The 23,772-nt window shown below is 46.2% G+C and overlaps 1 protein-coding gene across 4 annotated transcripts; it reads right to left on the bottom strand.

Annotated features, from left to right (window-relative positions):
* Positions 1–51: 51 nt before the first annotated feature.
* Positions 52–23,462, bottom strand: LOC132691203 (platelet glycoprotein VI). Of its 4 annotated transcripts, none has more exons than XM_078439296.2 (8): positions 23,316–23,462; positions 18,807–18,842; positions 18,415–18,684; positions 15,636–15,920; positions 9,562–9,615; positions 6,698–6,757; positions 3,048–3,098; positions 52–2,528 (listed from the first exon to the last, which is right to left on the bottom strand). In XM_078439296.2, exons 1-8 carry the CDS (start codon positions 23,347–23,349, stop codon positions 2,293–2,295), a joined length of 1,026 nt encoding a protein of 341 aa, XP_078295422.1. In that variant the 5' UTR covers positions 23,350–23,462; the 3' UTR covers positions 52–2,292. The 4 variants fall into 4 exon arrangements, with proteins under 4 accessions (XP_078295422.1, XP_078295423.1, XP_078295425.1 ...); XM_078439297.2 differs by having other exon boundaries at positions 18,427–18,684; XM_078439299.2 differs by having other exon boundaries at positions 18,415–18,647; positions 23,316–23,364.
* Between the last annotated feature and the right edge of the window lie 310 nt (positions 23,463–23,772).

Raw genomic sequence — 23,772 nt, 5'->3', positions numbered from 1 at the left:
GGAATGTCTATACCTCGAGTCTATCAAGAGAAATAAAGGTGAAAGCATTCATGAAGGAGGTTATGTTTATTAATGGGTTCTGACCAAACTTAGACACAAGATACTTAATTTGGGGAGAACCTAACCCAGCAGGGAAAGGGGACAGAAATGTTTGTGATCCCATCGGTCTGTTCACTTTGCCAGTCACTGCCTGGCTCTGGTATTTCTTGACCTGCATGGATAGCTATCTATAGGTATTCCTCATCAAGAGTATTTCTCCTACAAATCCTACGATATTTTGTAGCATTCTTAAGCACTTCAATGAAGCACATATATGATCACATCATTGCTCTTATTAACTTTTTAACAATTCCCCCCTTACAGAAAACATAAGTTCATGGTGTGCGTAGCCCTTTCCCCATCTAGCCCTCCTTATCTCATTGTGACCTACAGAATCCCAAAATTCCTTAAGGCAATTAATTGTTAAGAATCACTTTTTTATTAAGTGCTAATTTGTCAATTACTCTTTCAGTCCTCCTACTTTCCTGTTTCATCCCCGGGGTTCATCGGTTCATCATTCTCACCAAATACACCACGTTCCCAGATGTCCCCTTCAAACCGCCCTTGAACGTGCTTGTGTATCATCTCTGTGATGTCACTGCATACAGCGTGGGCTCCTGGACCTTCCCACAGGTTTCCTTCTTTCTGTTTCTGTCTCAAGGCCTCTTGTTCAGCTGGATGTAGGTTTTTCCTAGAGCATCTTCATTCTCAGGGTCTGAGGTTTCGTGAGTGCCTTTAGTAGGAGCAGATGGGGTTGTTAAGAAATAGAGGGGCGCCTGTACGGCTCAGTCAGTTAAGTGTCTGACTTCAGCTCAGGTCATGATCTTACGGTTCGGGAGTTTGAGCCCCGCATCAGGCTCTGCACTGACAGCTCAGAGCCTGGAGCCTGCTTCCAATTCTGTGTCTCCCTTTCTCTCTGCCTTTCCCCTGCTCGCGCTCTCTCTCAAAAATAAACATTTTTTCTAAAATGCTTTAAAAAAAAAGAAGAAATAGAGGCATACTATTCTTTAAAAGCTAGGAAGGAACCTCAGCGTCTGCTAGCCAAGAGTTTCTCAAGATCTGCGTTATTGACACTTGGGACCAGATAATCCTTTGTTATCTTAAGTGTATCTCTCACCAAGAGTATGTTCTGTTAAGAGAGAGAAAGAGAAGCATCTCTACTCTCTACCCGCTAAATACCAGCATTTCCCCTTGCCCCCAAATATCTTCAGATGCTGTGCAAGATGTCCCAAGGTTGACATCCACTGTAATCTAGCCAACCCCCCTTTAAGGGAAAAGAAACTGAGTAGCCTGTGTACATAATTAACTTAGGGACAGATGCTCTGCCCATTCCTCCTGTGAGTTAGAGATTCTGTGAGAGTGGTTGTTTTTTTTTTAATTATTTTTAGTATTTTTATTTATTTTAGAGAGAGTGTGTGTGTGTGTGTGTGTGTGCGTGCGCACACGTGCGAGACAGAGAGAGAGAGTGGGAGAGGGGCAGAGAGCTGTCAGCATAGAGCCTGTTGTGGGGCTCAAACCCATGGGCTGTGAGATCATGACCTGAGCTGAAGTTGGACACTTAACCAACTGAGCCACCCAGGCGCCCCATCTGTGAGTGTGGTTATTAACTATGGAGCAAGATAGGAGGAGGATGTGACCATAAATTGATGAATCCAGAGACCATGTCCAAGGAAATGGCATTTGGGACCAAAGAGAAGGACATCTCAGGGTGGGAAGGCATGGGTATGGTGGGGCAAGACCTGAGTGCTCACACACGTGACCAGATGTTTCTGGTTAGGAGAGAAGCTAGGCTGATGGGCTCAGGAAATGAGTACTAGTCTGAATTAACCATCTGAGCTATAGGTTTATATTCGTGGATATGCGGAGAAAGCACAGGGGCTAACAGGGAAGTGTGGGAGGGTTTTGTGCAGAGGATAGAACAAGGTCAGCTGTGAGTGTTGAGGACAGTGGAGGTCAATCCAGAACATGTATCAGAAAAGGTTGAAGGAAAAGGTCAGTGTGGTGGTCCCGTTAGATCCACAATGTGCCAGATAGGAGCAAGGAGATGGTAACATCCTCTAGATACCTCTAATCCCGAGTGAAGGGAGTCCTCAGAAAGCCATAGACACTGGCTCAACAGCTCTTTGATGGGGCACCAAGGAGGGGCCCCATGGCCCTCCTTCTCCACAGCCACAGCCCCTACCCTCTTGATCTTACATTCCACACATGGTCTTCACAATCCCTGTCTTACAGATATAGCCAAGCCTTGGGGTTCTAGTTGTGGCACCCATGGGTATAGCCATCTGGTCGACCCTTGTCCTGCCAACTGTGTGGCTTCTGGGTTTGTGGAAGGGGTGGGAGTGGCCTGTGGACAGCTCTGACCAAGTGCAGCAGGGGTTTCTTTCGGCTGTGCCAGTCTTCTGCCAGAAACCCCACCAGGAGTATTAGGATCACAGCCCCGAGGCATATCCGGACCAGATTGCCCTTGGTGTAGTGCTGCTGGGCAAGACCTGGAGGAGAGAAAAGACATTAGAGCAGGTTATAAAAGCCCATCTTCAGGACCCACTTCAAGGGACATCTTGCATTCCTCGTAGCCATAACCCTCATCTAAGATCCTATTATTCTCTGCTACCTACAATGCCAGTCTCCTTACTAGAAGCCCCCTCCCCTCCTCACCAAGGCTGGATACTTATTCTATAAACATCACCTCTTCCCATACTTTCCCTCCCCACACACAGTCGCTCTCTGGTTATTTGGCTAATTGCAGAAGAAAAGATTGTTACAAGGGGTAGAAGAAGAGATGGATGGAATTTATCCTTCTCTGATCCTCTAGAAAATATCAACCTCTCCCCCCCCCCCCGATGTTAATGATCAATTCTGAGTTCCAAGTGCTGATATTTACCCTTAATATTTTACCCACCAGGACCCAAGATCATAGAGCGTTAGCTTTCATACAGGAAAAGCAGTCGGCTTTAGGGGAAGACACAGGAATGGGAATGGGGAGGGTCCAGGGAGGACCCGTTACTCACCAATTGGAGAGTCTGACCCCTTTGGAAAGATGGTGATATTCCTGGAAGGCTCTGGGAGTCAAAAAGGGTGAGGGGGGGAGTTTAAAGAGATGAGACCATCTCCTCTAGCCCTGTTCCTGCCCCTATCCTGAAAATATGCACTTGGGAGGCAAAACCTCATGGCTATAAGAAAAGCATGAACTACAGAGTCAGGCTATCCAGATTTGAACCCCAGATCTGTCACGAATTAGATGTGGAGCCTCTCCCAAGTGACTCAACGTCTTGAGTCAGTTATCCCATCTGTCCAGTGAAAATAATTATAATGCATCACAGGTTAATGTGAAAATTAAGCCAATAACAATAATAACAGCATGAGACGCAGTGCTTGACATATCATAAGCACCCCATACATGCTAGCCCTCCTTCTGTCACTCCACAAGTATCCCCAGAGACTTTCCAGGTGTTCAGCTGTACTCATCAGACAGGTGCATGTTTTAATATACTGTGAAAATCGGTGTAATAGGTAGTCCATAGGACAGAGGAAACTGCATAACCCAGTGTCAGAAAAGGTTTCCTGAGGGACTGAAGCCATGAGGAAATGGAAGGAAAGGCAGAGCTAGTGGCTTGGCTGCAGGGTCACGAAGAGATGTCGAGTACCCAGAAGAGCTTCATCTGACTCTGTATGGCTGAGGTTTGCATGAGGAATGAAGACTGAAGGAATCAACAGTGGCTGATCTAATGGCATTGGATTTAAAAGCATTGAACATTAAGCTGAGAAGCCTGAGCTATATCCTAAGGGTGATTAGGAATTCAGAAGGGTTTTCTTTTAGTTTTCTTTTTTAAATTCCAGTTTCATACAGTGCAATATATTGGTTTCAGGAGTAGAGTTTAGTTATTCATCACATACCTATAACAAGTTCTCATCATAACAAGTGTCCTCCTTAATGCCCACCCCCCATTTAGCCCATCCCCCCCATCAACCCTCAGTTTGTTCCCTGTCATTAACAGTCTCTTATGGTTTGTTTCCCTCTCTCTTTTTTTCACTTCCATATGTCCGTCTGTTTTTGTTTGTTAAATTACACACATGAGTAAAATCACATATCTGTCTTCCTGTGACTTATTTCTCTTAGCATAATACACTCTAAATCCATCCACATCATTGCAAATGGCAAGATGTCGTTCTTTTTTATCTTTGAGTAGTGTTCCATTGTGTATATATACCCCATCTTCTTTATCCATTCATCAGTTGATGGACACTTGGGCTCTTTCCATATTTTGGCTATTGTCGATAGTGCTGCTATAAACATTAAGGTGCATGTGCCCCCTTTGAATCAGCGCTCCTGTATCCTTCGGATAAATACCTAGTAGTGCAATTGCTAGATCATAGGGTAGTTCTACTATTAACGTTTGGAGGAACCACCATACTGTTTTCCAGAGCGGCTGCACCAGTTTGCATTCCCACCAACAGTGCAAGAGGGTTCCCCTTTCTCTGCATCCTCGCCAACATCTATTGTTTCCTGAGTTGTTAATTTCAGATGCTGTAGCATCTGACTTCAGCTCAGGTCATGATGAGCTAGTGGCTTGGCTGCATGATGAGCCAGTTTGTGGCTTTGAGCCCCATGTTAGACTCTGTGCTGACAGCTCAGAGGCTGGAGCCTGTTTCAGATTCTGTGTCTCCCTCTCTCTCTGCCCCTCACCTGCTCATTCTCTCTCTCTCTCTCCCTTTCTCTCTCTCTCTCTCTCTCTCTCTCTCAAAAATAAAAATTTTAAAAAGAAAGGTAATGCTGGCCTTGTAGAAGGAGTTTGGAAGTTTTCCTTCCATTTATATATTTTTTAATAGTTTGAGACTAGTTTAATAGTTTAATTTTCTGCTTAGATGATCTGTTCAGTGTTGTAAGTGGGATGTTAAAGTCCCCTCCTATTGCTGTATTATTATCAATGATTTCTTTATGTTCGTTGTTAATTGATTTATATATTTAGGTGCTTCCAAGTTGGGGGGGAATAAATATTTACAATTGTTAGACCTTGTTGGATAGACCCCTTACATATGATGCAGTGCCTTTCTTCATCTCTTACTACAGTTTTTGGTTTAAAATCTAGTTCGTTGGGGGCAGCTGGGTGGCTCAGTCGGTTGAGCATCCGATTTCAGCTCAGGTCATGATCTCATGGTCTGTGAGTTTGAGCCCCACGTCAGCTTCTGAGCTGACAGCTCAGAGCCTGGAGCCTGCTTTGGGTTCTGTGTCTCCTTCTCTCTCTGCCCCTCCCCCTCTCATGCCCTGTCTCTCTCTGTCTCAGAAATAAATAACCATTAAAAAAATTGTTTTAATCTAGTTTGTTGGATATAAGTATGGCTACTCAGCTTCCTTTTGATGACCATTAGCATGATAGGTGGTTCTCCATTCCCTCACTTTCAATATACAGGTGTCTTTAGCTCTAAAATGTAAGCAGCATATAGATGGGTCTTGTATTCTAACCTATTCTGATACCCTGTGTCTTTTGACTGGAGCATTTAGTCCATTGACGTTTAGAGTGAGTACTGAAAGATACGAATTTAGCACCATTGTGTTATCTGTGGATTTCATGTTTGTGGTGATGTTCTCTGGCCTTTTGTAGTCTTTGTTACTTTTGGGTCCCCCCCCCCCCGAACTCAAAGAGTCCCCTTTAATATCTCTTGCAGGGCTGGTTTACTGGTAACAAACTCCTTCAGTTTTTGTTTGTCTGGGAAACACTTTCTCTCTCCTTGTATTCTGAATGACAGCCTTGCTGGATAGGGTATTCTTGGCTGCATATTTTCCACAAGCATTCATCACATTGAATATATACTGCCCCTCCTTTCTGGCCTGCCAGGTTTCTGTGAACAGATCTGCGAACCTTATGTCTTCCCTTGTAGGGTAGGGACTTTTTTTCCCTTGCTGCTTTTAGGATTCTTTCCCTTTCTGTGTATTTTGTGGATTTGACTATGATGTGTTGGTGATGGCCAGCTTTTGTTGCATTCAGTGGGAGTTCTCTGTGCTTCTTGGATTTCAATGTCTGTGCCCTTCCCCAGATTAAGGAAGTTTTCAGCTATAATTTCCTCAAATAAACCTTCTGCCCGTTTTTCCTTCTCATCATCTTCAGGAACCCAGAAGGCTATTTTGAAACAGGATGGTGGAGAATCTCACCAGGGTGTTAGAAAGAACTTGCTGGCCTCAGGAGTCTACCAGAGAGCTAGAGTTGGGTAGAGCAGAGATATCTAACCTGTCCTCAGGGGATCTGCCAAGGTTTTTTGTCTCAACAGAAATGGAGACTTTTTCCAGGAAAAGCGAGGGGAAAGAGAACTACAGCATGAGGGAAGCATGTTGTGTGGGACTGCGTTAGTAAGAGGATACACTGAGCAATAGGAAACAAGATTACACACATGGACCACAGCAAAGTCAGAAGGAATGAGTGATGGTCTTCCCCTCATAACCTTGGCTCCGCCATCTTTGAAACGGCCACATTATCCAGAATGCTCCTCTGTCCCCAAGCTCAGAGCCCACCTCTATCCCATCCTTGATCCTCAGACCGAGGATTTTCCTTGGACAAGTCAGGTGGTTTCCTGAAGCAGACTAGAAGCCCACGGCCCTAGGTGATGAGAGAGAAACCAGTTCTCATACTCTTTTCTGCTGGGCTCTGAGTGCCTGGTTACTCACCAGTTGTGGAGCCTTTGTTGATAAATGAGATGTTCAGTTTCCTGGAGGCTTCTGGGAATTCTAAACAAGAGGGTAATAAGACAGTGGATCACGTCAGGTCTTCCCAGTGAGTCCCTACACTCCATACCCCTTCTGAGATATCTGGGCTTCCTGCAACCCCTTTCTCTGACACACTTTGTACAGACACTGAGGAGAAACAAACACAGAAGGGCTGTAAGAACATGTTGTTTTCTATCAGTGGCTTAGTAAGAAATGGATCCATTCATCCATCGATGGGCATTACGTTATTTCCTCTTTTTTGGCTATTATGAGTAACGCTGCTATGAGCATTTATGTACAAGTTTTTGTGTGAATGAACATCTTTCATTTTTTAAATTTTGGGGGGGCTATATCCCAACAAGTGGAATAGCTGGGTCCTGTGGTAGTTCTGTGATAAGGTCATGTGACAATTCTTCCATTGAAAAAATGGCTGGACCATTTTCCATGGCAGCCGTGGCTCTTTTTATTCCCACCAGCAGTGTCTGAGAGTTCCAGTTTCTCCACATCCTCACCAACACTGCTGTGCATTATTATTATTATTGATTAGCATTCTGGTGGGTATGATGAATTTCATGGTATGTGACTTACAACTCAACTAAAAACATAAGAAATGGATCAGTAGGTCTGTGCAAGCTCAGTGGCTGATATCAGTCTCCGAGCATAAGAGGCTCCCCTCCCTCCTAAGGTCATTTTCTTAACCAGGGACATTCCCGATTCCATGGGCACCAAAATATTTCCTAAAACCCCTCAACCTATAAATATATAGCTCCTATTGAGGGTGGGGAAAGTCTCCGAGGTCCTTTATTATGGCAGAATCAGCTCATCAAAGCCTAGCTTATGCTCACCTATCTGTGGTATAAAAAGAGCTTGGATATTATGGGTTCTCCGTTATTTCCCTTCCTGTGAGTTTCATTAATAAATTTTGGGTCGTCGGGGTGCCTAGGTGGCTCAGTCAGTTAAGCATCTGACTTTGGCTCAGGTCATGATCTCACAGTTGGTGAGTTCGAGCCCCACGTCGGGCTCTGTGCAGACAGCTCAGAGCCTGCTTGGGATTCTGTGTCTCCCCCTCTCTCTGCCCCTCCCCTGCTCATGCTCTGGGTCTCTCTCTGTCTCTCAATAATAAATAAACGTTAAAAAATTTTTAATTAAAAAAATAAATTTTGGGTTGAATTTAGATTAAACAGGCAGTATGTGCATATCATGAAATACTACTCAGCCATAAAAATGAACACACTGTTGATAATCATAATAACTTGGGTGGACCTCAGATCATCGTGCTGAGTGAGAAAAGCAGCCTCAAAACATTCCATGCTATGTGGACATTTATGCAAAACATTCCCAAAATACATTAAGAAGAAGAACAAACTAACACTTGCCAGGGGTAGGAGGGGAGAGGGTGCATGTAACTACAAAGGGGTAGCCTCAGGGATATCTTTCCAGGATGGAATAGTTCTGTATCTTGAGTGCAGTGGTGGTTACACGGATCTACACATGTGATACATTGCTGGAGAACTGAATACAAATATTGTGTCAGGGTCAGGTTCCCAGTTCTTATGTCGAACTACAATTATGCAAGATGTAACCACCGGGGAAATGTAGGCAAAGGATACATGAAATCTTTCTGTATTGTCTTTGTAACTTCTTGTGGACCTACATCTCGAAAGTTTTAAAATTCCAATGAGAAATACACACACACACACACACACACACACACACAGTGTGCCTCATTTGGCATGACAGCCCCCATATTGTTCTCAACCTCACATGTCAGCACTTTCTCCTCCTCCTTGGCTCTTTTCAGCCTGCTTCTATTCCTTGGGATTTGGGTCTATCCCCAACACACAGGGAATGCTAGAGATGCCACAGCCTGATGTACAATCTCTTAAGGCACAGGCGGGTACCCTCCACACTGTAATCCACTGAGATGCCTTTGAAGATGGGGGCACACTATGGCTCACACAGACTTTAATCCAGTGGTTCTCAAAGTGACATCCCCAGATCAGCAGCATCCGTATCACCTGGAAAAGTGTCAGAAATGGACATAATTGGACCCCACCGCAGACCTTCTGAATCAGGAACTCATGGGATCCAGAAACCTAGATCACCTCCAGGTGATTCTCAGGCCCCCTAATCTTTGAGAACCACTGGCCAATGGAATCAGAGACTCAAAAATAGAGTCCAGGAAGGGTGCCTGGGTGGCTCAGTCAGTTAAGCGTCCGACTTCAGCTCAGGTCATGATCTGGCAGTTCATGAGTTCAAGCCCTGAGTCAGACTCTGGGCTGACAGCTTGGAGCCTGGAGCCTGCTTCGGATTCTGTGTGTCCCTCTCTCTCTGCCCCTCCCCTGCTTGTGCTCTGTCTCTCTCTGTCTCAAAAATAAATAAACATTTGTTAAAAATGCCTATCTAATAATGTTACATACATTATTATACTCGCCTTCTTTATAGGCAGAAATAAGCAATTTTTAAATATATCAAATGTGTGAGAGAGAGAAGTGAATTAAATTAAGAAATACAGAGGGGCGCCTGGGTGGCTCAGTCGGTTAAGCGGCCGACTTCGGCTCAGGTCATGATCTCGCGGTCCGTGAGTTCGAGCCCCGCGTCGGGCTCTGGGCTGACGGCTCAGAGCCTGGAGCCTGTTTCAGATTCTGTGTCTCCCTCTCTCTCTGACCCTCCCCCGTTCATGCTCTGTCTCTCTCTGACTCAAAAATAAATAAACGTTAAAAAAAAATTTAAAAAAATTAAGAAATACAGATAAAGGGGAGAAAGAAAAGAAGGGGTCTGTGGGTCTATACCCCAGACACCAGGATGAATCCTCCAGAATTTACCTGTCACAGAGGAAGGTGGTTCTGTGGGTAACCAGCCGGGGGTCGCAGAAGTCCCTAGGAAATCAGAAAAAGAGAGACTTCTGTGCTGTGTCAGCTGTGGGTCCTGAGTAAATAATGAAGCATTTCTGTGACCCAGTTTCCTCACCTAGAAAAGGAATATGAGAAAGGTCACATCACTGGACTGTCACGGGTATTAAATAGCACACCTAGCACATTCGGAGGGCTAATTAATAATGACAACCCCTGTAGCTGCCTTCCTTGCTCTTCGAACCCCTGTTCTGTCCCTTTTCCTGGATCTCTGTGATCTGCACCTTACTTCGTCCCTTGGAGTAAAACTGACTCTTGTGTCCTGGAAAAGCAGATAAAGAGGCAGAAGCTGTGGATACATGTGGGGACGGGGGAGGTGATACAGGGAGAAAGGGTGATGGCTGTATAACAAGACACAGCCCCTTTCTACCCCAGGACATTTGCTCACACGACCCTATATGCCTGCAGCCCATCTCACTACTCCACCCACCTGGTTACCTCTTCCTCTGCCCTGAGATCCACACCAAACATTGATTATTCAGAGAAACCTTCCCAAATTGCTTCCTCTTTAGCTCCTAACAGCACCATGTACGTCTAATTCATAACGCACATCACAGTCACGACTATACATGTTGTGCTGGATGCATCTCGAAGAGTGTTGGCTCTAATTACTATATGTAAGTATTAGGTGTCTGTGTGTATATATGTGTGAGAGAGAGAGAGAGAGAGAGAAAAATACCATATAGAGTTTCAAGCAGTCCCCAGCAAAGCACCAGCCACAGCATAGGCACTTTTGAAATATATGCAATTTAAAAAGCAATAAGGGAACAGGGACCCAAAAAAGGAAAAAATCTATAGAGGCAGGAGGATTAGTGGTTTATTTGCTAAGCACCTGCTATGTTCTGGGAGCTATGGGTGGGGGTGGGGATACAGCGGAAAAGAAAACAGAAGTTAACGTCTGTCTTTCTGGAGCTCACATTCCAATTTGCTAAGCACCTGCTATGTTCTGGAGCTCACATTCCAGGAGGCGGGGTCAGACAGATGATAAACACCATAAATCGGTATGATGTATGCACAGGTGTAGATGCCATGGAGAAAAATTAAGGCAGAGAAGGTAGCAGAGTGCATCAGAGAGGCAAGAATGGGACTTTTGACTGAAGGCCTGAAGGAGAAATGGAATGAGCCGTAAGAATATCTGGGCGGGGCGCCTGGGTGGCTCAGTCGGTTAAGCGTCCGACTTGGGCTCAGGTCACGATCTCACAGTTCGTGGGTTCCAGCCCCGCGTCGGGCTCTGTGCTGACAGCTCGGAACCTGGAGCCTGCTTCGGATTCTGTGTCTCCCTCTCTCTCTGCCCCTCCCCCACTCAGGTTCTGTCTCTCTTTCTCTCTCTCTCTCAAAAATAAATAAACATTTAAAAATAAATAAAAATAAAAGGATATCTGGAGAAAGTGTCCCAGCAAGTGCAAAGTCCCTGAGGACATAACGAGCCTGCATATTCAAGGAAAAGCAAGATAGGATGTAGTCGATACTATCCTAACCACTTTATATGGTCACAGACAGTAACCAGTCTTATCGTGGTGGCCATTGCATAATGCATACAAGTATCAAATTACTATGTTGTACACCTGAAACTAACACACTATCGTATGTCAATTCTTCAATGTAAAAAGAGTGTTTGAAAAAAAACAAGATGCTGGCGTGTCTACAGCAGAGTAAATGAGGGAGGGGCAGTAGGTCAGGCAATCAGGCAAAGGAGGGGCTTGGAGAGGAGTGAGTGCCAGGGAGTCAAGCAAAGGCATGACCATCATCTGATTTTGACAAGCTCTTCTGAAAGGATTCCTCTTGCTGTGGTTTGGCAAACGCTCAAAAGAGGGCAAAGGTATAAAGTCTTGCAAACCCCAACCGGTAGGTAAACATACGTCCTGGAGATTAATGCACAGCCTACTGTCAGCAGCACCGTATTACAGAAAAGTTGCCAAGAGGTTAGTTCTTTAATGGTCTCACCACAAAGAAGCAAAGGCAATTACGTGAGGGGATGGAGAGGTTAGCTAATGCTCTGGTGGTAATCATGTTGCAATATATAAATGTATCAAATCAGCTTGCTCTAACATCTTATACAGTGTTACGCGTCCCTTATATCTCCATTTTTACATTTGTTTAGTTAAAAAAGTTAAGGGAGGGGCACCGGGGTGGCTCAATCGGTTGAGCGTCTGACTTCAGCTCAGGTCATGATCTCATGGTTCGTGGGTTCGAGCCCCGTGTCAGGCTCTGTGCTGACAACTCAGATCCTGGAGTCTGCTTCAGATTCCGTCTCTCTCTCAAAAATAAACATTAAAAAAAAAAAAAAAAAAAAAAAGATGTGGTAGGAGGCATGTGGTGGGAAGGGACACCAATACTTAGAAGAAAATGCCTCTGAGTATTACAGCAAAAACGCAGAAGTGTCTTCCTTTGAATGTTCGTGTTATTTTAAGGGCAGTTACAATCACTTAGATTAAATGTACCATCTTAAACATTTAAGTGTATAGTCAGTGGTATTACGTACATTCACATTGTCGTGCGGGAAGTCTCAGAACTCTTTCATCTGTCAAAACTGAAACTCTGTGCCCATTGCACACTAACTCCCCTTCTCTCCTCGCCTGACTTGCCAACCCCCTCTCCATTCTCTGCCTCCGTGATGCTGACTACTTTTAGATGCCTGATGTGAGTGGAACCAGACAGTATATGTCCTTGTGCGACTGGCTTACTTGACACGGTGTGACAGCCTCCAGGTTCATCCATACTGGAGCACATGCCAGTATCGCCTTCCTTTTTAAGGCTGCGTGACAGCTCTTCCATTGTGTGTTATATACCCCATTTTCTTTATGAACTACGCTGTCCTCTTTGGAAAGAGGCACGCTTTAGGAATGAAAGACGGATACCTGCCACAATGCGCACGAAACTCACAAACACTAGGCCGAGTGAAATAAGCCAGTCGCAAAAGGCTGCATGTTATAGGACCCCATATATATGAAACTCCCCTCTCCCTCCCCCCCCCAAAAAAGGCAGATTTATAGAACTAGAAGGTAGATTTGTGGTTGCATGGAAAACGACTATAAACAGGCTCCAGAGACCCCTCAGAGGTGATGGAAATGGATTAACACTGGGTTGTGGTGATGGTTGGACAACTCCATGAACTTACTAAAAACTGTGGACACTTAAAAAGGGTAACTTTTTAAAAAAAATTTAATGTTTATTTATTTTTGAGAGAGAGAAAGATGGAGCAGGAGCAGGGGAGGGGCAGAGAGAGAGGGAGACACAGAATCCAAAGCAGGTGGGGCGCCTGGGTGGCTCAGTCGGTTGGGCGGCCAACTTCGGCTCAGGTCATGATCTCGCGGTCCGTGAGTTCGAGCCCCGCGTCGGGCTCTGTGCTGACGGCTCAGAGCCTGGAGCCTGTTTCAGATTCTGTGTCTCCCTCTCTCTGACCCTCCCCCGTTCATGCTCTGTCTCTCTCTGTCTCAAAAATAAATAAACATTAAAAAAAATTAAAAAAAAAAAAAAAGAATCCAAAGCAGGCTCCAGGCTCCGAGCTGTCAGCACAGAGCCCGACGCGGGGCTCAAACTCATGAACCGTGAGATCGTGACCTGAGCCACAATCAGACACTTAACCAACTGAGCCACCCAGGCATCCCAAAAGGGGTAACCTTTTAGGTCTAAAAGCCATACCTCAATAACACAGCTGTAAAAAAAAAAAAAAAAGAATTTGCCACAACATGGATGGAACTAGAGTGTATGATGCTAAGTGAAACAAGTCCATCAGAGCAAGACAAATACTCTGTGATTTCACTCATATGTGGAATTTAAAAACAAAACAGATGAACAGATGGTAAAGGGGTGAGGGAAGAGAAGAGGGAATCAAACCACAAGAGAGTCTTAACAATAGAAAACAAACAGGGTTGATGGAAGGAGGTTAGTGGGGGATGAGCTAGACGGCTGATGGGCATTAAGAAGGGCACTTGCGGGCGCCTGGGTGGCTCAGTCGGTTAAGCGTCGGACATCAGCTCAGGTCACGATCTCACAGTTCGTGAGTTCGAGCCCCGCATCGGGCTCTGTGCTGACAGCTCAGAGCCTGGAGCCTGTTTCAGATTCTGTGTCTCCCTCTCTCTGACCCTCCCCCGTTCATGCTCTGTCTCTCCCTGTCTCAAAAATACATAAACGTTAAAAAAAAATTAAAAAAAAAAAAAAGAAGGGCACTTGCTGGGATGCACACTGGGTGTTGTAAGTGATGAATCACTAAAGTCTGCTCCCAAAACCAATATTGCACTGTATGTTAACTAAAATTTAAACTAAAGAAAAAAAAAAAAAAAAAGAATGGAAGGCAATTTGTAGTGAATAATGACCTCACTAGCTAGATTTCAATGAAAATAAGTCTAAGTACAAATACATTTTCATTTTACCCTGTACTAACTTTATTCATCCACTGAGGACCAGAAGGAGAAGAATTTTCCCCTCGCTAATAGATAGAATCATTACTCTTTTGTACATTGGGGCATTTTAAACAGTTCAGTTGCCGGGTGCCTGGTTGGCTCAGTCAGAAGAGGACACAACTCTTGATCTCCCAGTGGTGAGTTCAAGCCTCATGATGGGGCTTGAGATTATTAGAGATTTTTTTTTAATAAATGGGCGTTAAGGAGGGCACTTTTCGGGATGTGCACTGGGTGTCATAAGTAAGAGATAAATCACGGAGTTCTCCTGAAGCCAAGACTACCTTGTATGTTAACTAACTTGAATTTAAATATAGGTGATAGATAGATAGATAGATAGATAGATAAACAAACTTTAAATAATTCAGTTGCTTCGATACTTGGGAAGGCACATAACCACAAAACAGTGGTGATCATAAAGTATCAACAATGGTTTTTACATTTGCATCAGTTGATGCAAAGGGCTTAGCGGCAGGCTTTGTCGTAAAGATACCTTGCACTTCGACTCTTACGAATAAGAAAGGCTGAAAGGATGGTGACTGTATGAAGGGAGTCAGTTTCCTTCCTGGAACACGGACACTTTTTAAGTCACTTCCCTATGTTTTTTGCTGCTACTTGCTTGTGTGTGTGTGTGTGTGTGTGTGTGTGTGTGTGTGTGTGTTTTAAGTTTGTTTGTTTTGAAACCTAGATGAGACACAAGACATTCTCTGTAGTATTAAGAATTATTTTTTCTAGTATATATACTCTGTAGTAGAGACAATAACAACCTCTCAAATATGCTCGTGTCCTAACCCCCAGAATCTGTGAATACGGCACCTCGCATGGTAAATGGGACTTTGCAGGTGCACTTAAGGATGTCGGGGTGCAGAGGTTATCCTGATTATCCAGGTGGACCCAGTGTAATCGCAGTGTCCTTAAAAGTGGAAGCAGAAGGGGGAGAGGGGCAGACGAGTCTGAGACTGAAGGAGTCAGACTGAAGGAGTCAGAGACTGAAGATGCTACACTGCCAGCTTTCATGATAAAGGGAGGGACCACGGGAGCCAAGGGATGCAGGGGCCTCTAACAGCTGGAAGAGGCAGGGGAGAGATTCCTCCCTGGGGCCTCTGGAAGGAACACAACCCAGCTGACGGCTTTGTTTTGTCCCATTTGTGAGACCCATTTGGGACCTGACCTCCAGAAGCGTAAGGGGATAATACATTTGTGGGGGCACTTGGGTGGCCCCGTCGGCTGAGAGTCTGACTTTGGATTTCGGCTCAGGTCACAGTCTCACAGTTCGTGAGTTCAAGCTCTGCGTTAGGCTCTGTGCTGGCAGTGCAGAGCCTGCTCTGTATTCATTCTGTCTCTCTCTCTCTCCCTCCCCCCCCTCAATAAATAAATACACATTACAAATAAATACATTTGGGCTATTTTAAGCCAGTGGATTAGTGGTGATTTGCTAAGGCAGCTCTAGGAAACGAATACACCCTCCAACGCCTCAGGCTTCTCCTGGTCTCCCACCTCCTATGCACCTGCTGGTCCCTCCCCCTGGAACTTCCAGCAGAGTTTGCAAGGGCTGCGGAAGAAAGGCGGGGTCTGCAACTCCCTCACCTGTGACCACAAGCTCCAGGGGGTCGCTGGGGGCTGACCACAGGTATGGGTGTTGGCTGGAAAAGCTGTAGCATCGGTAGATCCCACTGTGGGCAGCAGTCACTGTGATGATGGGGAAATCGGCCCTGTACCACCTCTCAGGTCCCTTGTAGGGGCCAGTGTCCCCCTCCTTGTATAAAGCAAATTGGTCAAAACCGTATTGGCTGCGACACTGTAGAGTGACATCCCCTCCTGGGGACACGGCTGGGCCAGGCTGGGCTGAAAGCGAGGGCTTGGCGTAAACTCCTGGGGAAGAAAAAGAGAGCTCTGGTATTAAAGACAGTGGCCAGTGTGTCAGGCCTGAGTATGGGAAGGTCCCCCCACCTCCTAAGAACTAGGGAACTTGGCAGGTGTTTCCCTCCTAGAGAACGCACTCGCCCTGCTACCTGCTCACAAAAAGTTTAAGGGAGTGTGACCAGAGTCACATCACAGTGCCCAGACTCAAATCCTGGTTCTGTCACCGAGGAGCTGGGGGGGGTGGGGGGAAAGGGGGGCGCCTGGAGATGAGTCCCCCCCTCTCTCTGTGCCTCAGTGTTCTTTACTATAAAATGGGCATGGCTGGATGAAGCATTATGTATCAAGCGTTTAGCAGAGTGCCTACTGGATCACCAGCTCCCCAACTATGATGGTAGTAACAAAATAACTGAAGCTCATCTCACACTGCAAGCCAGTGTTACAGAACACAGTCTGTGTTGTAAACCTGTATCAAAATGCCAGCTTCCAGGGGTCATTCCAAGCTTATGACTCATATCGCCTCATTGAAGCCTCACAAAAGCATAGTGAATTCGTTGCTATGAATACCCCGGTTTTAAAAAGGGAACTTGGGTGTACGATGCTAAATAGCTTGCCCAAAACCATAATATACTAAGTGGCAGAGGGGCGCCTGGGAGGCTCAGTTGGTTAAGCATCTGACTTCAGCTCAGGGCATGATTTTGCTGTTCATGAGTTCGAGCCCCGCGTCGGGCTCCGTGCTGACAGCTCAGAGCCTGGAGCCCACTTCAGATTCTGTGTCTCCCTCTGTCTCTCTGCCTCTCTCTCTCTCTCTATCTCTCAAAAATAAATAAACATGAAAAAATTAAACTTGGAGGCAATTGTGAATAGGAAGGGATATACTTAATGAGAAGGTAGCATTTGAGTCAGCCCCAAAGGCAAAGCGGGTACCCTTGCGTGGGGCATACGGACCACTGCGCTGGCTCAGGGATTAGGCTATGCGAAGTTTAAAGGGGTGCCAAAAAAACCCTCAGCAATGAAGATAAATAATATTTCAATGCATTCGTCAAACCAAAATTAATGCAAATAATTCATAGTGAACAAAATATCAAGATTTTAAACAAAGATTCCAACTGTGCCTAGTGGAGCCTGAGGCAAAAGTTTCAAAACACTTTTGTGTATTTCTTTTTTTTAATTTTTTTTAACGTTTATTTATTTTTGAGACAGAGAGAGACAGAGCATGAACGGGGGAGGGGCAGAGAGAGAGGGAGACACAGAATCGGAAGCAGGCTCCAGGCTCTGAGCCATCAGCCCAGAGCCCGACGCGGGGCTCGAACTCACGGACCGCGAGATCGTGACCTGAGCTGAAGTCAGATGCTTAACCGACTGAGCCACCCAGGCGCCCCACTTTTGTGTATTTCTATGGTTAATTTTTTCCACACTATTAACATAGTTGAAAAAAATACTGAAAAACCAAGTTATTAAAACTCGTGAATTATTCTAAGTTTATTTCATTTGTACCACTCTCCTCCCCCTACCCCCCCCCCCAAAAAAAAAGAATTTATTATCATCAGACTCTCCTGGCTTTCGTGGAAGCAAACTCATCAATGATATTTTCAAAATCTATCTGGAATAGAACCAATTAAAAAATATATTAGAAATAAAAGCCTAAGCTGCAAACACTTTATGCCATCAAAAAATAAAAATGCATTAGAATGTGGCTAGAGTAGGGGCGCCTGGGTGGCTCAGTGGGTTGAGAGACTGACTTCAACTCAGGTCATGATCTCATGGTTTGTGAGTTCGAGCCCCGCGTCGGGCTCTGTGCTGGCAGCTCAGAGCCTGGAGCCTGCTTCTGATTCTGTGTCTCCCTCTCTCTCTGCCCCTGCCTCACTCATGCTCTGTCTCTCTCTGTCTCAGAAATAAATAAACATTAAAAAAAATTTAAAAAAAAAAAAAGAATGTGGCTAGAGTCTACACCCATTTCCTTTTGCATCAGGCTCAGATATGGTTTGAAAACACACTGCCAGGTTCTGCCTTTACTTAAAAGCATGATATGAGGGCACCTGGGTGGCTCAGTGGGTTAAGCCACCGACTTCGGCTCAGGTCATGATCCCCCAGTTCATAGGTACAAGCCCCAGGCCGGTCTCTGGGCTGACAGCTTGGAGCCTGGAGCCTGCTCCGGATTCTGTGTCTCCCTCTCTCTCTGTCCCTCCCCTGCTCATGCCTCTGTCTCTCTCCATCTCTCAAAAAATAAAACGTTTTAAAAAAGCGTGATATTTTGTTCAGCGTGAATGTTTTTGTGTTGATTTTGATTGTTTTAGAAAGATATTACATAGACATATTATGAGGATCACTGCAGGCGGTCGGCACCTCCCCTAAATGCATGGGCAAGGCTAGGGCCCTACTCGCCCCATCCTAACTAATCCGGGCCCCTGGGACTCGGGGTTCACTGTCATTACCATCCCCCTTTTGGCCTTCCTGGAGCCCCCAGGCCACAGGTGCAGCCACCCCCTCCCCCCCACACACACACCCATCCAGGTACCGGTAGCCACCAGCTCCAGCCGGTCGCTCGGGGGAGACCAGCGGGTCCCGTTCTGGTAGGAGCAGCGGTAGCACCCGGCGAAACTTTGCTTCATGGCCGGGATGAAGAGGACGGCCTGATCCTTATACTTCCCAGACCTCAGCTTCTCCAGGCGGTACAGGTCCACACCCGGAGGCCCCTGGCATTGGATGGTCACCGGCTTCTCCAGCGGCACTAGGGAGCTAGGCAGGGCGTGGAGGGAGGGCTTGGGCAGAGAGACTGGAAGGGAAGGGGAGCCTGGTGGAGGGCGCCTTCCAAACAGACCCCTCCTCCCGGGGCCCTCACCCTGCCCGCCCGCCCCTCCCCCGTGCAGGCTGAACCCAGAGGGATCGAGGACTCACCCTGCCGACTTTGCACCACCTGCCCCAGACACAGCCCTGAGCAGAGAAGAAAAGGACCAAACGCTAGGACCTCGCAGAGCCCACACTCACACCTGCAGAGCAGGTGGTAAGACATTTGCATGCATCCATTTTCTCTTGTCCTCATTTTTTATTTTTTTGAGGACACACACACACACACACACACACACACACACACACACATAATTTAAGGGCCGGAAGAAGCCGGCCGTAAAAGGCTGCATATTGTAGGGTTCCATTTACCTGAAGCGTGCTGAATAAGTAAATCTGCCCAGAGAAAGTAGATGTGTGGTTGCCAGGGGCTGGGGGCAGGGGGGATCGAAAGGGGATTGTCACGGACACCGTTTCCTTTGAGAGTGGTTACAACGTCTGGCAACAAGATAGAGGTAGCGGTGGAGGTTGTATACATTGTGAATGTAGTAAATGTTATTAATGATACATTTTATGCTGTTTGTTATTTTACCACAATCCTTACATTTTTAGTGTTTTTATTATTTATTTTTGAGAGAGACAGAGTGTGAAGGAGAAGAGGGGCAGAGAGAGAGGGAGACACAGAATCCAAAGCAGGCTCCAGGCTCCGAACTGTCAGCCCAGCGCCCGACGCGGGGCTCGAACTCACGAGCTGGGAGATCATGACCTGAGCCAAAGTCGGACGCTCAACCGACTGAGCCACCCAGGCTCTCCAACCACAATTTTTAAAAAGCCAACCAGAGATTCCTTGCCCTGCTCCTAATGCACACACTTTTGGCAACCATAAAGAGAATTACCTTCTCTCTGAAAAGGGCGCTGTGTTCAGGGTGTATAACATTGTATAAATTGAAGGCGTGTGTGTGTGTGTGTGTGTGTGTGTGTGTGTGTTGATTTGATACATTTATATATCACAAAATGATTACCTCCACATTGTTAGCTAACACCTCCATCATGTCACATAATTACCATTTCTCTTTTTTTGTGGTGAGAAACCTTAGGATTTTCTGCAACACAGCACCATTGGCTTTATCACCATGCTGTGCATTAGATCCAGATGGGGTCTGTTGCATTATATCTTGTCAAGAGATCTGGAGGTGTGTTAATCATGGATTCCCCACTGTTTTAACCCATATCCCGGGGGGCGGGGGGGGGGGGGCGGTGCCTGGGTGGCTCAGTCAGTTGAGTGCCCCCCGACTGTTGATTTCAGTTCCATCATGATCTCATGGTTCGTGAGTTTGAGCCCTGTGTCAGGCTCTGTACTGACAGAGCAGAGCCTGCTTGGGATTTTCTCTCTCCATCTCTCTCTGCCCCTCTCCCGTTCATGCTGTGTGTCTCTCTCTCAAGATAAATAAGTAAACTTTTAAGTATAATTGCATTATTATGAATGAACAAATATTATTCATGCCTGAGGATTGTAGTATTGGCCTTGTATATTTTTCCTAGAGTCACTATTTGCTTGGCTTATGTCCATCCTCGTAGTTTTCCTTGACCCTAATGTCTGATTCTTGTTTTTTTTTAATTTTTTTTTAACGTTTATTTATTTTTGAGATAGAGAGAGACAGAGCATGAACAGGGGAGGGTCAGAGAGAGAGGGAGACACAGAATCGGAAACAGGCTCCAGGCTCTGAGCAGTCAGCACAGAGCCCGACGCAGGGCTCAAACTCACGGACCGCGAGATCGTGACCTAAGCCGAAGTCGGCCGCTTAACCGACTGAGCCACCCAGGCGCCCCCCCCATTTTTTTTTTTTATTTTTTTTTAACGTTTATTTATTTTTGAGACAGAGAGCATGAACAGGGGAGGGGCAGAGAGAGAGGGAGACACAGAATCGGAAGCAGGCTCCAGGCTCTGAGCCATCAGCCCAGAGCCCGACGCGGGGCTCGAACTCAGGGACCGCGAGATCATGACCTGAGCCGAAGTCGGACGCTTAACCGACTGAGCCACCCAGGCGCCCCCCTAATGTCTGATTCTTTACACGGTTCCCAATAGTCTCCCATGTAATTTTATACACCTGTCAACCTGTATAATCTATGAATTCCGCTTTCTCCCTTAGAGGCGCCTTTCCCCCATTTTCCTTCTACCTTCTCTACATTGAACAGCTGCCTTTTTTCTCTCAAGCTAAGACTCTTTTTTTTTCCTTTAATCTTTCGGCTGAGTTGGTAGCATTTCCTGTTTTAGTCTCACCAGTATTGCCAAATTTAGCAAATAAAAACATAGGACTCTCGCTTAAATGTGAATTTCAGAAAAACCGTGAATATTTTTTTATAGTGTGACCCATGAGATGCATAGGATATACATAGGCTTAAAAAAATTATTTGTTGTTTCTCTGAAATTAAATTTCCCTGAGATTTGCTGTGTTTTGTCTGGTAACCCTTATCCTTGCACGCACACACACACACACACACACACACACACACACTCATGCACACATGCGCACACACTAGAAGGGGGAGTAGTTATCATTTTGATTATAAACATAAGGAAGCTGGACAGAGAGGCGACGCAGTTTCTCTCAGCTCACACAGATGGGAAATGGCTGAACCTGGATGATCCCTGACTCCAGGGCTCAGCGGATGACTGCTTATCTCCAGCCCCCCTCTGAGCCCCGGGTTCTGCTCCCTATACCCACGCTCTACCCACATCTTTGTCCACTGCCCAAGACACAAGCCCCTCTCAGCCTCTCCATGGGTTTCCCTGCAACCTTCTAACGTGACTGGAGGTATTCCAGGTGCCCTTCTGAGCGCTTCCTGTATGCACTCTGAATCACGGCAATCCTACCAGTTAGGGACCGCTGTAAGCCCCATTTTATAGATCAGCCTATAGAGACAGTCTCCTGTCCACTGTCCTGCAGCCAGTAGGAGGTAGATTCTAACACCAGCAGCATATTTCAGTGGTAAAGAATGTGAACGTGGCACCAGATTCTTTAGTTTATTCAAGTTCTAGATACGCGACCTTAAATAAGTTCCTTAATCCCTCTGGGCCTCAGTGTTCTCCTCCATAAAATGGAGGTAATAATAGCCCCTACCTACTCAGAGTGCTGTGGGGAAGAGGTGAGTTAAATGTCTGTTTAAAAAAACAAAGCAAAACAAAACAAAACACGGGGGCACCTGGGTGGCTCAGTCGGTTGGATGCCCGACTTCAGCTCAGGTCATGATCTCACACTCCGTGAGTTCGAGCCCCGCGTCGGGCTCTGTGCTGATGGCTCAGACCCTGGAGCCTCTTCAGATTCTGTCTCTCTCTTTCTCTCTCTCTCTCTCTCTCTCTCTCTCTCTCTCTCTCTCTGCCCTTCCCCCACTCACACTCTGTTTCTCAAAAATAAATAAAAATTTTTAAAAATTTAAAAAAAAGAATTGGAGACACCGGTGGATGAGGAAAACAGAATCTTAATGCATAGTCCACCTGAGATGTGCTAAGCTTCTGTAGTAAGCTCATAGCAGCGGCCACGGTGAGAGGATAAGTGAGGTAACATCGGGATAGGGCAAAGGTAGCTGTTCTCTGTTAAGCAAAATTACTGAGCTATAACACATACCAGAGTAAAGATGAGATAGGTGAACATTAATATAATTGTTAAGCTAACTGATTAAAAAAAAATTAGTCGAGGGGCACCTGGGTGGCTCATTTGTTTAAGCTTCCGACTTCGGCTCAGGTCATGATCTCGTGGTTCTTGGATTCCGTGCTTGCTTGCCCTCCTCCCTCTGTCTCTCTCTCTCTCTCTGTCTCTCTCTCTCTCTCTCCCCTCCCCAGCTTGTGCTTTCTCTCTCTCTCAAAAATAAATAAACAAACATTAAAAAAAAAACCCCATGGAATAACACCCAGCCCATAGTAAGTGTTACATGAGGGTGTGTTAACGAATGACTGACAGGCAGTTTGCGCTCATGGCGTTTTCTTATCCCCAGAACACAGCTGTTCCTTCCTGCTTGGCCCCTTGGAGCCTCTGTCCTTTTAGCAAGAATGTTCTTCTGGAGAAATAGGAACTCATTCATCTTATAACTGGAAGTTTGTTCTCTGTCCATCTACCTCCTCGTTTCCCCCCCACCCAACCCCCGGCAACCACTGGTCTACTCTCTCGGCCTTAGTGAGCTAGACTTTCTGGGGTGCCACATATATGTGAGATCATGCAGTGTTTTCTTTCTGCGCCTGGCTTATTTCGCTTAGCATCGTGGCCTCAAGGTCCATCTGTGTTGTTACGAATGGCAGATTATTTCCTCCAGTGCTGCAGGGTTTGCTGACAGAATCTAGTCCTGATGTCACCAGGTCCATTTTTAAAACATGGTACATAGAGACAAAGTTAGAACCCCAAGCCGAAGACCCGTACGGTTCCCAACCGAGCCATGAAGAGAATATAACAGAGCAACAGACAAACACCACCTCCCTGGGGCCCTGTTTTCCCACCCAACAAGGGACCTCATAGGTCCCCCGAATTGCCCTGAAATCCATTTCTGATCCAATGTTTTAAAACATTCTGAGTCTCACAGCCTACTGCCTGTCCCGCGGCATTTCCCAGAACAGCCCTCAGGACTCACCGAGACCGAGAAGGGCAGACAGGGACGGGGCCATGGTCCTTCAGCCCGTCCAGAGCTCTGTAGCCCAGGAGGGAGGCTGCAGGGAGTGGGAGCAGAGACACAGGATGTGGTGAGGATCCAGAACCCTCTCTTCCCTTCCCCCAGCAGCCTGGCCTTTCCTAATTGCGGCTCATGAAGCTGGAGACGTCCCCTCAGTAGCGTGACTTGCTCACGAGCTCGCAGAAGCTCGTTTATCTTCTCCCACCAGCCCAAGGTGGTACTGTGTCTGCCTCCTGAGGCGTTGAGATGGAATGCTAGCTAAAGGATCTCCTTCACGGGATGGTTTCATGGAGCTTTCCGTTGGACATCTGAGATTATCCCCGGCGGTAAGAAGTTTTCACGAAGGAATAGCAGCATGTTTAGCATGCCCCTAAGCCTCGATGAGGCAAAGAGCTTGGCATTTTCGCGTAACCAGGAA

This window comes from Panthera onca, chromosome E2 (assembly GCF_046562875.1).
Source record: "Panthera onca isolate mPanOnc1 chromosome E2, mPanOnc1 haplotype 2, whole genome shotgun sequence".
NCBI classification, from domain to species: Eukaryota; Metazoa; Chordata; class Mammalia; order Carnivora; family Felidae; genus Panthera; species Panthera onca.
The sequence above is the reverse complement of the archived record's forward strand: the minus strand, read 5'-3'. Positions and strand labels throughout refer to the sequence as shown.

Excerpts from the sequence above, each read along its gene's own strand:
- LOC132691203 (XM_078439296.2), bottom strand. The coding sequence starts at position 23,349 with ATGGCCCCGTCCCTGTCTGCCCTTCTCGGTCTCG. Across the intron at positions 18,843-23,315 it reads GTCTGCCCTTCTCGGTCTCG|GGCTGTGTCTGGGGCAGGTG; the intron begins GTGAGTCCTGAG and ends TTCTCTGCTCAG. Across the intron at positions 3,099-6,697 it reads CAACAAAGGCTCCACAACTG|AGCCTTCCAGGAATATCACC; the intron begins GTGAGTAACCAG and ends TTTGACTCCCAG.